This window comes from Sceloporus undulatus, chromosome 7, assembly GCF_019175285.1.
Source record: "Sceloporus undulatus isolate JIND9_A2432 ecotype Alabama chromosome 7, SceUnd_v1.1, whole genome shotgun sequence".
NCBI classification, from domain to species: Eukaryota; Metazoa; Chordata; class Lepidosauria; order Squamata; family Phrynosomatidae; genus Sceloporus; species Sceloporus undulatus.
In genome coordinates, this window is record NC_056528.1 from 45,229,132 (window position 1) to 45,244,358 (window position 15,227).

Sequence of the window (15,227 nt, forward strand, 5' to 3'; positions counted from 1 at the left end):
CAGGATGATGCTCTGGATGCTGGAGCATCATTCTACCATTGCTGTGTTAGGTATGGTTGCAGATCAGTTATCACTCCTACGAGGGATGTAACGCTTCTCTTGTAGATGCATTTACACTGTAGAAATAACGCAGTTTGGCACCACCTGAACTCTCATGGGGTCATCTTACAGAAACTTGAGATTTGTAGTTTTATGAGGCATCAGCACTTTTTGGCAGAGAAGGCTAAATAAAGATCCTGTAAAACTACAAATCCCAGGATTCCATAGGATGAAGCTACAGCACTTACGCTGGCATCAAACTGCATTCTTTCTACAGTGCAGATGCACCACTGAGACTGCTGCCACACTGCAGAGTCAATGCAGGTAGATGTTGCTTTATATGTCATGGATCCAGCCTGTGGAATCCTGAAATTTGAAGTTTGTTGTGGCACCAGAGCTATCTCACAGAGAAGGCTAAATACATCACAAAACTAAAAATCCCAGAATTCCATAGCATTGAGCCATGGCAGTTAAAGCAGTGTCAAACTGCATTAATTCTGCAGGATAGAATGTTCTCCTCCAAAGAAATAAGTTTCTTCTCCATGGAAGCAATTGAGTATTGTTAGCAATTTCATTCTCTCTGTGAGAAAGTCTTCAAAAGCCATGCACTTTTCAAAACCTACTCACAAACTTTGGCTTCTTCTGTGCAAAATTCACACATAGTGGTTTTGCGCAAAAAAGAGCATTTTCTGCATAGGAAAGAGAACATGCTTTTGTCCACAATTGTTTTCCATGTGAATTTTGCACAGAATAAGTCCTAAACTGCAAAGATTCTTTTCAGTTCAGAATTCATCTCATCAGAGTTTCTTCAGACTTGAAACATGTTTTCTGACCCCCCCTTCCATACGTTCAAATATTATTTCCATCTCTAGATCCCATCACTGCTCAGTGTACCATTATATTGCTTAGAACTAACTTTCCAATCTCTGTTTCTGGACCTTGTTCAGCATACTTGTTGTTTTAACTTTTGATGTAAGCCGCCCTGATCATTGGAAGGGCGGGATATAAATAAAAAATTTATTATTATTTATTATTTATACTAGCAACTGAAATAATGAATCTGCCAACTGACAGCAACTTCAGAAGTGCTTCTCTTTCTCTTTCCCCAGATTTTTCTTTCTTCTTCTTCCTAATGGAAAATAACAATTCTAGTGCGTCTCTCCCCGCCTGATGTACATTTGCAACAAAATATGAGGTTGTTCTAAACAGGCAATGATTGCTAATACGAAAAGATGGTGGTGGTTGTATGCTGATATTTCACTCTCTCTCTCTTTAGGCTCCAAGGAGAAGGTGATCAGGATAGCTGGGAAAGAATAAGGGATAACTAACCCTTGGATATTCTAACACTGGGTTGTGTATGAGTCAGATCACATCTGGCAATGTGGACTCAGTAAATTAATTTGGACATGCACCGATGGACAGTAATCAACCACTGTGTCAGCCAATAAACAGCAATGTAATGAAATACCAAAGCTTGCATTAGGCTTAATCACACCAAAGTTCCATCAGCTTCTGAAATGAGGACGGCTGCAACACAGAACAAAAAAGCCCAACCAATTGTGGACAAAAAGAGCAATGGATTTCCTTGCCCAGTGCAAAAAGATCAGGGTTCTATATTAGAGTTAGCAACCTTTGCATACCAGTTTCTATTAATTACTGCTTTTCATTATGATGACTTCTGATTTGCTTGTTTTACCACACTCACTCTGTTGCAGAATCCTGCTAACCTGCAGCCATTTTTCTCTTCTCTCACTGTTTCTCCTCTTTAAGACCATGTGTATCACTATGCATAATTAATATATAAGTAAAGATACTTTATTTATATTTTACATTACTTTATCTACCTGTAATTTTATACTTATAAGTATAAGGAAGGAGAGAGAGAGAGAGAGAGAGAGCGTATATGAAATAATTACATAAAGTAATTTATAAAGCAAAGTAATGTATCTTATATATTGTTGTATGCCATCAAGTCGTTCATGATTTATAGTGACCCTAAGACAAACCTATCAGTAATATTCAAAGACATAACCATGTTAGTCTCTAGAATCAGTATGTAGAGAGATCTTGTAGCACTTTTGGAACTAAGAGGCTGTACACACCACCCCTAAGGGACAGCCTGCAACCGCCTCCAGCTGCACTGATTTGGAACTACAGCAACCACACATTGCAGCCCTGATCTGGCCTTTCCAGGGCACAAAAAGCAGCAGCAAAACACAGTTCCTTTTTGTGTCCTGGAAAAGGTGCGATAGCTGGAGTTTACGGTGCTCCTTCAGCACTGCGTCATGTAGACACAGCACCAGGGGAGTGCCATGATGCCACATGCCATGTGGAGCGGCGTGCGGCATCACTCCACCATGGGGGCAGCGTCAGGGTGTGCGTCATATGGACGCCATGCCATGCCACACCTCCACCTCCAGACCGACCTTAATGGCCGGTATACACAGCCCCTAACTGAAAGAAAAAAGATGGCAGCATGAGCTTGCATGGACCCAAGTCTACTTCCTCAGATGCATTTGATGGAGTGGATCTAATGACACCACCCACAATATTAGAGGGACTATCCGTAATATATAGGTAAAGTATCTTACACATTGTTGCTGTCTGCCATCAAGTTGTTTCCAATATATGGTGACCCTAAGGCAAACCCACCAGTAATATATAGGTAAAATATCTTATATATTGTTGTGTGCTATAAAGTTGTTTCCAACTTATGGCAACTCTAAGGCAAACCTATCATGGAATTTTCTTGACAAGTTTAGTTCAGAGGAGGTTTGCCATCAAGCTTAGGGATGCTAAAATATATGGAACAAGGGTGGTAGTCACAGATACAAAAGTGTTACTGCCTTTGTTCAGGGGGTGTCGTTAGTCTGTTCTTTCAAGCTCTCCATTGGTACAAAGAAGGCTGGTAGAGGCTGATCTTGAAAAGGCCATACTCTTGCTTCTTTGGAGTATGGGAAGACCTGAGTAGAAAAGATCTACTTTTCTCTATTCTAGTTAGGGAGTATCAAGAATTTCTGTTATGTTTCCATAACTGGTTGTTGGTTTCAAGGTGTCTTTGGAATGCAATAGGTTTTTGTAACTTTGCCACTTTCTAAGCTATGCCTGGAGGAGGAGGATGCAAGATGTGGTACCCAAAAAGTGATAGTATCCTTCTTAGAATAAAACTTTCTTAAATTCTCTGTAAAGCCACACAGTGTTTTTGGTGACTTGGCACACACACAAGTTCCTCTTTTCTCCAGGAGGAAAGAAAGGAATAGTGGTTTTACTTTGGGATATTCATATCTCTGTCTTCCTTTGAGAAAGGTAGAAAAGAAAGACCGAGGAATACCAAGAGCTCCTATTTGGCTAGGCATCTTCTTTTCGCCAAAGGGCTTAGGACAGCGGAAAACCTAATATACTCTGCAAACAGACAAGCAAAAAAGGATAATCGCCACTTTAAACAAAGGCAAATGCCCTCATCATTTTTTAGAAGACAATGAAACCTCTCTGAGAACCATGAAAAAGATTTGTTTTTCCACATATTGATCCATAATCGCCAGTCTGTTCTGTTAAGAGCATCTTTGGATTCTGAACTGCCTTAGAAAACATTTTCTGATTGTAAAGCACAACTTTACTGGGTTGTAAAAATACATTTCAAAAACCTTGGGATGTATGAGTTTATAGTTACAAGGATTATTTATTTATTTCTTTGGGTAAAAAGGCTCATATTTCTGCCGTCAATACTAAAAAATGTTTCTGTATCTCAGAGAAACAAAACCCACATCTATCTGGTTAAGCGTCTACGTTGGAAAATGAGGGTTTCACTGTAATGTATTTCAAAATAATGAATGCACATGCCAGGTCTTGAAAGTTGAAAGAAAATGCAATAATATATCATTTCCAATGGCTTTTGTTTTTGTTTTTTTCTCCAGAACAAAACTTCATTATAGATTACGGTCAAATTTTAAAATACATATTTTGCTATATTTATCAGTCAAAGACTGAAAGGGAAAGACAAAAATAGAAAGTGACTACTAATGCTGAGGAATTTAAGAAGCAAAGAACTGGTTCACTCTGAATGCCAAGAGTGGACTCCATCTGCTCTGCACATCCAAGGCTATTGAGCAAATTGGGGCAGAATTCAAACACATGAGGTGGTCTGAAAGCTGCCTTCAGCTTCCATCTTCAATCTAGTAAATGTCACTTGGAGTCCCTTGGAAGTGAATAACTTCTGCCACACAAAGGGAAAATGGGGCTGTAATTGTCCCTGGAAATGATAGGATGTGATTATGCCTCATCACTTGCAGGAACATTGCATGCGCAAAAAGAGATCTCTTGCTGTTGTTAGGTGCCTTCAATTCATTCTTATGGCAATCTTAAGGCATATCTATCACAGGGGTTTCATGGAAAGATTTGTTCAGGGTATGTTTGCCATTGCTTTCTTCTGAGGCTGAAAGAGATCATCCAGTAGATTTCCATGGCTGAGTGGGGATTCAAACCCTGTTCTCCCAGAGTCCCAGTCCAACATTAGTCCAAAACACACTGCAGAAATAATCCAGTTTGAGACCGCATTAACAGTGGAACACACTCCTTCCTCAGAGTGTAGTAGAGGCTCCTTCCCTGGAGGTCTTTAAACAGAGGGCCATCTGTCAGGGGTGCTTTGATGGAGAGTTCCTGCATGGCAGAATGGGGTTGGACTGGATGGCCCTTGCGGTCTCTTCCAACTCTATGATTCTAACTGCCCTGGCTCAATGCTAGGGAATTCTGGCAACTATAGTTTTGTGAGACATTTATCCTTCTCTGTCAGAGAGCTCTAGTGCCACAATAAACTACAATTCCAAGGATTCCCTAGTACTGAACCAGGACAGTTAAAGCAGTCTTGAACTGGATTATTCCTGCAATGTGTTTTGGACCATTCAAACCACTATACCATGCTGCATCTCATAGGGGCTGCCATCATATTTTCTGTATAGCATAGGGTTATAAAGAATACATGCAAATTTTCTCTCCCTTGACAAGAATGGGTGTCAGACACATGGAGATTTCATTTAAAATAAGTTTAACTTTTGTAAGACGCTTTGCACTTGGGACCTTTTTGCAATGGGTTTTGTACAAAAATCGTCGGCTTTTGTACAATTCATTCATCCTCTCACCCCACAGCAAAAAATGTAACATACATAAAACTGCATTTAACAAAAACATTTTTGGAAAGAATGAATTTTGTGCACAAAAAAAAGTACCAAAATGTGTAAGATGGTTGAAAAATGCACAGATCTCTTCTCTTCCAGTCCAGTGGAGAGAAAGCATTTGAAATTCATTGTGCCTTCATGTGAGTATGAAATAAGACAATATTTATATCCTACTATCCTAGTACAATATGACTAAAAGTATCCCAAAGATGCTGGAACTCTTCACATTTTCATTTACAAATCTCAGACATAATTTGGAAATCTTGAAATCTTAAGGCTGTTCTAGGAGAAGTGAGAGTTAAGAAGAGAAAACCTGGGGAAATTGTGAGGAAACAGAGAGGCAAATGGAGAGAAGCACATTTCTCTTTCTGACTTCACATGATGTTAAAGTACTTTTTTCACTTTCAGTCATAAAAGCATGGGAGAGAGTCATAGAAGTGTCATAGAAGTGTCCCTTTTGCCAAGCTGGGAAAAACTCATTTGGCAAAAAGGATGTTTTCACCACTCGCTCCCACACTTTTATGACTGAAAGAGCATGAAATTGCTTCCGTGTCATACAAAAAGAGAAAGATAAATGAACTTTTAAATGTGATAAGGCTCAGAAATGACTTGAATTTAGGGCTAAAGAAACAGTTTGGACATATATCACACACAAGCATACACACACATATATATGACAGCCTGAGAACTATAGCAACCACATTTTCCCCATATGGAAGAGATCTAAGAAAAGGCACACAGAGAGAAGGAGGTGGTGGGATTATTCTATCTTTATGTCAGTATATATCAATGGAATAGAGGTAAATGAAAGCAACAGTGCAATTCATTATGTCCTATACACTTTTAGAATGACATACATTTATTTCAGCATAGTTATGCTGATTGTGTTCTGAGTATCAAGGCCTTCTACTCATCTGTTGCACAATGGCTGATTAATTCCTCCTTGCCAAATCAAAAGTAAGAGGGGGCTGTATGTGTGTTTGTGGAATGACTGTCTGAAATATGGATCACACTCACACAACCTCTAAGAAAACTGAGCCAATTGTGTCTCTATTTTCACACTAACCAAGTGACCCTAAAGTATTCTGCTCTAATGCATTAATAAATGCATGATGAAGACTGGCAACCGAAGATGGATCTCTGTGATGATGCAAAGCAGTAATTGTGTCTTGGCTTGTAGCACATTGCAAAATTTTTGCTGGGCCTGTCAGTGGGTTTACCACTTTGCTATTTAGTAAAGCCAGCGTTCAGTTGATCATAAGGTCTGATGGAGACCAAAACACGGCACGTAAAGCTAATTGTTAAGTCAGAGTTTGCAAAGACAGAAGCAAATGAGATATCATTATCTTTAGCCTTTACTTGGAGGGAGCTACAAGGTCAAAAATCATCTGGAAAGTGCAGTGCTTTGATAAGAGCTGCCAATTGCTCTTTTGGCTCATGAATACACAGAGAGAGAAAAGAGAAGGAAAGATTATGTTTGCATGAGCAGAATCTCAACTCCCCCCCAATGGCATTTCATCACTTCAGTACATAACATGGGGAATGAGTAAGTATTAGTACAGAACAAGAAAGAAGGTCAGTACCTTGTTGATTCAAGAAAGAGAAGAGTTATAGACTACCCTTCTCCCTGGTAGGGATGTAAATCCCTCAGGATGCATGCAAGGATGAATAATTATGATAGATTTCTCCCTTTTGCAGAAAAATGGGATAGTCATTCATTCATTTTCCCTGTATTTGAATGTCTCAAAATGTTGTTGAAGAATTATCCTGTCAAGAAAAGAACATTTTTGTGTTCGTTTTTTCCCCCAGTGGATGAAATATTATGGAGGACCATTGCATTCGAAGATCTCCCCATTGCCTTTATCTTGTCTTTGGCATGTAGAGGAACAGCCAGACATGAGAGGACCACTCCAATGAGACCTAACCTTGGAATCCCCGGTAAGCAACAAAAGGAATCTATGCCTCTCTGGAAGCTGCTGGACTCTACCTCCCATCTTTCCCAACCACTGGTCATGCTGGCTAGGGCTCCTGGGAGCTGCAGTTCCATACCACTTATGCAGGGGCCCATTCACACTACTCAACCATAGTGCTAGTATTCCATTTTAGCTGCTATGGTTCTGTCCTATGGAATCCTGGGACTAGCAGTTCAAGGAGAGGTACTTAAAATTCTCTGCCACATTACTCTAATGCTTCACTAAACAACAAACTTTGGGATTCCATAGGAGCGAATCATGATAGTTAAAGTGGAATAATACAGTACAACTACGTCATACACAGGCACCCTATACATGGCTTTCAGCTTATGCTGAAAGCCATGAGATGGAACTGGCAATGGCATGCACGCCGCATTGCACCACATGCATGAGCCCCATTGTTTTCAATGGGGCTTGAGCATACACGGTATTTGCCTTACGCCCCCATGTATCTGAAATGGATCCCCTGCATAAGGCAAGGACACACTGTATTGCCATGATTGTGTAATGTGAATGGGTCCCAGGTCCCAAGTCCCCCAATCATGTCTACCGGAGGCTTTCAGCTACCTTCCATAGGGACTGGCTGCCTAGACTTGGTCCTTGTATGGTTTCGCCTCATTGTTGATTGTGATTGTTACAGTTAATAAAGTTGTGACCCTTTGCCCAGGAATACTGTCTCACATCTTCTTTCAGGCAGGGGGTAGAAGCAAACTGCGAAAGGACGGAAGAGGGAAGATTTTCTCATCCCTATTAAGACGCGGATTTTGGCTCTCTATCCAGAAAGGTTAGGGGAAAGGAAAGAAACCACAGAGGCTATTCAAAAGAATCAAAGCCAGTTTTAAGAGCTGTTTTCCGCTCAATTGGCTCATCTTGTTCCTCAAATATCTGCTTTTAACTTGCTACAAGAGGCAATCACGGTAAGAAATACATTTTCTGACATGTTATCCTTCCTCTTTTGTAGGTCAGGGGAAAAAATTGGCGAGATGTTCTTTTTGCTTTGATACCTTCCTCTTTCTGTCTTGACACACACACACACACACACACACAACTCTGCACCTCTATTGAAAAACTAAAGAAATGCGGGAAGATAACTTTAACAGGCAAGACCTTTACAATGCAACCAAAGATATATTTTTAGAAGGAACGTAACATGTTTCTGATGTACCTCTATAGTGCAGTGAGTAGCTGTCTAAAAGAACCTCGAGTCACCAAATTGGATCATTTTCAAGGACTGCTCTCTCTTTATCTATTTCTGTATCAATAAAAGCCAAACATCCTGAGACAGTAGTGCAGCCTTTTCAGTCAAATCTTTGTCTCTTACATACTATTGATGCATTAGAGCCAAACTCTTTCATCTCCCCCACTTCCGTTAAGTGCTAAAGAAGTCCCAGAAAAGGCTATATGGGGTCAAATTTCTTTTTCAGGAGAAAACATCTGTTTAGTCAATTCTCCACTGAATTTGTACCACGCCTTTGCTGAAAAGGTGGCTCCAGGTATCAAACCTCAACAAGACTATTAAAATAAAATGAAAGCCAAAACACAGATAAAACATGAGGACAAAGCATAGAAACATGGCAGGCAAAACATCAGTCAGGTCACCCAAAACAACCTGTTAAAACCAATTACAACCAGTCAGCTTATGGGCCAAAGGAAACCTAAATCAAAATGGATTTGCCTCTGTTTGCAATGTGTTCGAGAGCCGAGGCGAAACACCTGGAAGTCCCTTAGATGCTACTGCAGTATCTCTTTTTTAATTATACAGAACAAGATAGCATCCAGTATGCCCACATGCCAATACAAAGTGTCACTCCTAAACCAGTAACCATCTTAAATCCAAAGCAACTGCACACCCTTTATAACTCCTAGTTCTGTTTCCTCAACATATGGAAGCTAAGGTCCTGCATTGCATGTGTGGGGTGTAACATTACATGGTCACAATCCTGTATGCTCAGATTGGCATAGTATATAGGCTGAGTCATATACAGTGCACCTGTGTTATACGCAGGCGCGCTATACGCGGCTTTGAGCATATATTGTACTAAATCACCTTTCAACACCCCATTCTGCACAGCCATTTGGTGTCTGGGGGGAGGCAAGCAAGATTGCAGAAGCAACTGGCTACAACCTCATATCAAGATGAAAAATTATTACAGCAGCACTGAGCCTCTGGAGGACCCTGGGATATTTCAGTACTCATGTCACCATTTTGTGTCTGGCTTATGGAGCCTTAGTGGCACCCCACTGGCTCACCAATTTGTATGATCACAGAACAAAGTGAACGTGTGGCACCACAACCATAACCTCCTTTTCCCTCAGTGCAACCTTCCCTTGAATACTGGCAGGAAAGAAGCATTTCTCATGCAATGGTTAGGCTGACCCTTAATAAAGCCCTGGTGGCACCATGGTTAAATGCCAGTACTGCAGCTGCAATGTTGTGAGTTCGATCCCAGGGCGCCAAGGTTGACTCAGCCTTCCATCCTTTCATATTTGGGTAAAATGAATACCCAGCTTATTGGGGGTAATTGACATACAGATTGCAAATGCTTTCAAGAGTGCTGAGTTCACTATTAAGCAGTATGGAAATGTAAATGCTCTTGCTATTGCTATGTGGACATAGGCACATGCTTTTGCAATCTTGCCTGCTGCCTAGGAAACATGGGGGCTTCCAGGGCTGTACTGGAAGTTGGTATGGCTTTGGATGCTGTGGAGGAAGGGAGTAAACACAGCTCCCAGTCTACCCAAGAGGTTACATCATGCGTAAGGGAAACATATATGTCCATGTGTCTCTAACAGGATGCCAGTTCATGTGCGCAACTGCATACATTCTCTCTCAGCAGATCTCAAGCACTGTGGAGTGATGCTATTACAGTCGACCCTCCACATTTGCAGCTTTGACATTTGCAGCTTTGATTATTCGCAGATTTGATTAATATGTTCTCTCTAGGAATGTTTAGGCCCTCCATCATAACACTCTTGCCAACTTTTACCAGAAGTTATGCTGGAGGACCTAGAGATTCCTAAAGAGAACACTTCTGTTGGCATTTGTAGGTCCTCCAACACAGTTTTGCGATCAACCTCCAGTGGATTTTGACAATTTAGTTGCGCTGGAGGACCTAGAGATTTCAAGAGAAGTGTTCTCACAGGTTAAATAAAAGGTCACTACAATATGATTGTATACATGTAGACTTCGTGACTTTGTTTTTATGAGTAATATGTTATCAATGGACACATTCTCTCTAGTGTATTGGTGAAATACCACAGCCAAATAGCCTTCTAATATACAATAATAATAAGCAATCCTGCTAAAGTGGCTTTTTTCAATATTGTGTTGATGCACTTTAATCTGTCACAAATGTTATGGCTTTGTGTTTGGACATATGCATGTATTCCATGCAGATTCCAGATTTTCCAAAGCAAGAACAGAGCAACGAGGAGTTCCTATTGCAATATTTTCATTTTGGAAACAAAATCAGGTAAGTGCACAGTAATCTGACTTTGCTAATATTAACTTCAATGGTTTTAAAAGGGAACTAAACCATGTAGCAGAGTCACCATGTAGTAACTACCAGCTACAAGTTATGATGGCTGTAGTAGTGCTTCTGTATATCAGAATAGGAAGGTGCCATTCCACTCCATGTCCTGTTTGTAGAGTGAACTTATAGAAAGGTGTACGCTTACCAAAGCACAGAGCAAATCCACCGCTTCCAGAATTAGTTCTTGGTGGCCAATTCGAGTGACGCCCAACTCTTCAAGCTCCTGATGAGTGATGTGTAACAGCTGCTCTCCATTGATCTTTTCTCTTTCAAAGTTTTTAATGTATTGTTGCAGGCAGTCATCAAGGCCTAGTTTAAAACAGCAACAACAGAGGGATATGGTTAGGTATACGATAAAAGAATGATACAGTACTTAGTTGGCACGTTGTGACTTGAGGTCCCTTTGAAACTGGGATGCTTTCATCTTGCTGAAATATAATGGGGTATATTACTTAAGGAAAGCATGTCTACTATTTAAGGAAAGTCTCTTTTAACTAGAGATTTGAAGTGTTTTAAAATTGTGACTAGTTTAATTCTATTTTAATGTTAACTTTTTGTATGTGTTTACAGGCAGTCCTTTGTATCCACAGATTCCTTATCTGTGGATTCAACCATCCATAGCTTGCAAATATTGTGTGTGTGTGTGTGTGTGTGTGTGTGTGTGTATATATATATATATACACACACACACACGAGAGAGCATCCATGGATTTTGGTATCCATGGGGTATTCTAGAACCAAATCCCAGCAAATACCAAGGGTCCGTTATAACAGTACTGCTTTTAAACTAAAAGCTGCCTTGAGTCTGAATTCTAGAAGGAAGGATGCTGATAATAACTACTACTACTACTACTACAGTTCCCAGTATTGCAAGACAGTTAAAGCAGTGTCAACCTGGATCTTTTCTGTAGTATGGAAACAGGCTACGAAGACACAGGATTGCTAGGTGAAAAGGGCTCCTTATTGATAGTACAGAAAACAAGCAACTCCTCTTCAAATCCCCTCTGTCATACAACTACTCAAGGTACAGGATCCCTATACCTTATTTCACCTGGCAACCCTAACATGCCATAAAATACGTATTTCTTTATTTGAAAAAGATATTTCTATGACACCACCCAGCCCACAAGGGCTCCTGGGGGGCAAGGAACAAATAAAAACAATACAAGATAAAACATGTTCGGAACACATTAAAGTAATATTTAAAAACGGTCTCAAAAAGATTATCATGTACAATTTTAAAACAGAGCAATTTCAAACATTAAAGCCATGTTTGGGTTGCCTGCTGGAAACTTAAAAGAGATGGAACTGACTTCCTTGGATAGGAAGTTCCACAGTCAAGTTGTTGCTACAGAGAAGGACCATTTATGTGTACATACCAACCTAATTTCATGAGGTGTTGAGACACACACACACAACAAGGTCTGCTGTGAGGATCACAGCGTTTGGACATGGGAAGACACAGTCATTTAGGTAGCCATTTAGGGCTGAAAAACCCACACAAAACTATTGATGTTGGCCATGAAAGCCTTCGATTTCATAACGTCATCTGTGTTTGTCTTATACAAAATAAGGCAATAGACAAATGTAAGTAACTTGTAATAAAAACTATTAATTAAATATATATACTGCTGCATCCTTTTTCATTGACAGTTAAAACCCATCAATGGAATTTATCACACTAGCAATTTTCCACAGGCAAACAGGAGTTGAACATGATTTAATGCGAAAGAAACCCAGAAATACTCAAAGTTTTTCACACGACGTCACAGTTAATGTGCAATGATGCAAAGTTAATCCGCAGCTAAAGTGGAGGAAACCCGCAGCTTTTTACTTTCGGAACAAACCGAATTTAAAAAGCTGCCGGTTTCCTCCACTTTAACCGCGGATTAACTTCGCATTACTGCACTTGGTGCCAATGTGGTGTGAAAAACTAACCAAATGTACAAGTCATCTTTAAATTTGAATGTAGTTTAACTCCCGTTTAACTCCCGTTTGCCCGCTAGCGTGATAAACTCTAATGACTTTACAATCAGATATGAAACATCATTGTCAGTGCAATTGTGAGACTGGCAGTCACATGGGGTCAGTGTCCCTTCCTTTCCCCTGTCCCTCTTCTCCTTGCTATTCCCAAGCACCCTTTTTAACACACACACACACACACACACACACACACACACACACACACACATATATATCTGAAATATTTGCAGGGTAGAACATAGGGCAAGGAGGGGGGGGATAAGGAAGAGTTAGGAAGAAGAAGAATAGGAGCAGCCACCCCAGTTGTGTGACTGGAAAGAAATGTGGTGATGGCTGCTATTAAGAGGTATATTTGCAATTTTTATAAAACTGCTGTGGTTGCTGTGAGAACGGGGCTCATGTGGTAAGGAAACAAGTCCAAAATCTTACACGAATGACTACATAAAATGAATGCATGCCTCCAGGGCCTTATTCGTGACTTGGAGAAGTTATATTATTGGACAATGATCCTTGATGTGTCCAAAAAAAAGGAACTTTTCTAAGCTTCAGCCTTACTCCACCATATTATAACATTCTGTCCTCCTTCTAGGTTTCTATGCCTGTCTCTTGCTGATTCTGTTTGGTGCAGCAGACTGGGCAGTGTGTCAAACAAAAATAGAGAAGATCTCCGTTCAAATCCCAGCTCATCCATGAAGATTCTTCTCTTTCTGATTACTCACAGAGTATGCAATATATGTCACGGCAGTGGGGGAGTATGTACTCCACTGCACATGCCTCCCTGGAGGAAGGATGGAATAAAAACATCCCAAGTAATAATACATTTTTGCCAACCATCCAACAAGATCAGTGCCCAGGCTTGTGCTTTAGGGGGGAATTGATTTATTTTAATCTGTTTCATTCTGGGGATGTGGGAAAAGAAGGAGGGAGGGAGGGAGGGAGGGAAAACTCCATTCCTGGGATTGATTTAGCCACCACTGACAAGATTAAAATCGCCATCCAAATTAGTACCTTTTTAATCCACAAAAGAGAAAGTAATGCAGCAAAGAAAAATTAAATGGAGTGGGTTTTTGCTTTTATTTATTTTGGTGGCTTCCTATAGGAAAAATGGACTGGCTTCCAAGGTGGACTGAAGTCACCAAATGCTGTAAGGGGAACACATGAAATACTGCAAACTACATAAACTATGTCCTAACAGTTCAAAGACATAGCTGTGTTAGTCTGGAAAATCAATATGCAAAGGGATCTTGTAGCAACTTTGAGACTAACTGAAGGAAAGAAGCTGGTAGCAGTGGTGTCACTAAGGTTTGCATCACTCGGTGCAGTAACTCATGGTGTCACTACTACATTGGCCTTCCTCCATACCACACCATAGAGACTCCTTAGTAATGTTTCTTGCAGTAATGTTACTCATAAATCACAATTCCCATATATCACTGAATGTAATAGCAATTGCTGTGACATGTACAGCTAGCAAAACTAAAATTCAAGTTTTCATTATGGTCATTGGAGGGACAAAGGCAGGACATTGCATAAAGCCAAGGTGAGTTGATAACCATATGAACGGTGCTGGGAGTATTGAAATGTAGTGTGGGAACCAAAAAGAAGATGCCATGAACTGGCCAAGAGCTTGGGGAGTTGGCTAGTGTTATAATATGTGTACTTTGTGCCAGGAAACCATTGTCTTTGTTCAACCTACTGTTGATGAAGGGGAGTTTGTGGCTATATTTCAAATTCTGCTGTTTCTTTTTCTAACCTCCCTTTGTAGGCTTTTGTTATCTTTTGTTTTAGCAAACCAGACATAAGTTTATTAAAATGCTAACCAAATAAATTTCTTTCCCAGACCTTACATACAGCGCTCATGACTTTCTGGGATGTGGGGCGGGGTGAAATAATCATGATGGAAAACAATGGGTTTCAATTTATTCCAAAAATTGCCTTTTCTGACTGCCTTCAAGTAAGGTGCATTAAATAGAAGTAAACATGCTCTAAATAACCGAGAGACACCAGAACTCATCTGATCTTGGAAGCTAAGTAAGGTCAGCCCTGGTTAGTACTTCAGTGGGAGACCACCAACAAACACCAGGTGGGTTTTATTTCAGAGGAAGGACCTGGCAAAAACCACTCTGATTACTCCTGGTCTAGGAAAAACCTATGAGGTTCACGGGGTTACCGTAAGTCAATAGGTGACTTGAAGAAACATACAAACACAAACATGCTCTGGTCAAAGTTCCTCCTTTAGATCTGCCTGAAACATACTCTCCAACTGTCCCAGTTTGGAAAGCACAGTCCCAATCAAGCCTCTGTTGTCCCATTTTTCCCCCAGCTGTTTTACATTGTCCCAGTTTCTCCTCTTCAAACTTTCTCTTTTTAGCACTTTGACTTCACTTGCTACAAACAGAGTTCATATTCCAAAAGTAGTTTGCATGTCCTTAACTCAGGAGGGAACAGGGCAGAATCGGACCCTTCCCAGTAGGCTCAGGCATAAGCAAACTGCTGGGGCCTCTTGCAGCTTGTGTGTTCTTACTCAT

The 15,227-nt window shown here is 40.4% G+C and overlaps 1 protein-coding gene across 1 annotated transcript in view; it reads right to left on the minus strand.

Moving 5' to 3' along the window:
* Nucleotides 1-15,227, minus strand: part of LOC121936846 (connector enhancer of kinase suppressor of ras 2-like) — a 327,954-nt gene that overhangs the window by 215,474 nt on the left and 97,253 nt on the right. The window contains exon 2 of the mRNA XM_042479498.1: nt 10,862-11,025. Coding sequence (XP_042335432.1) covers nt 10,862-11,025 — 164 coding nt within the window. The remainder of the gene's footprint in view (nt 1-10,861; nt 11,026-15,227) is intronic.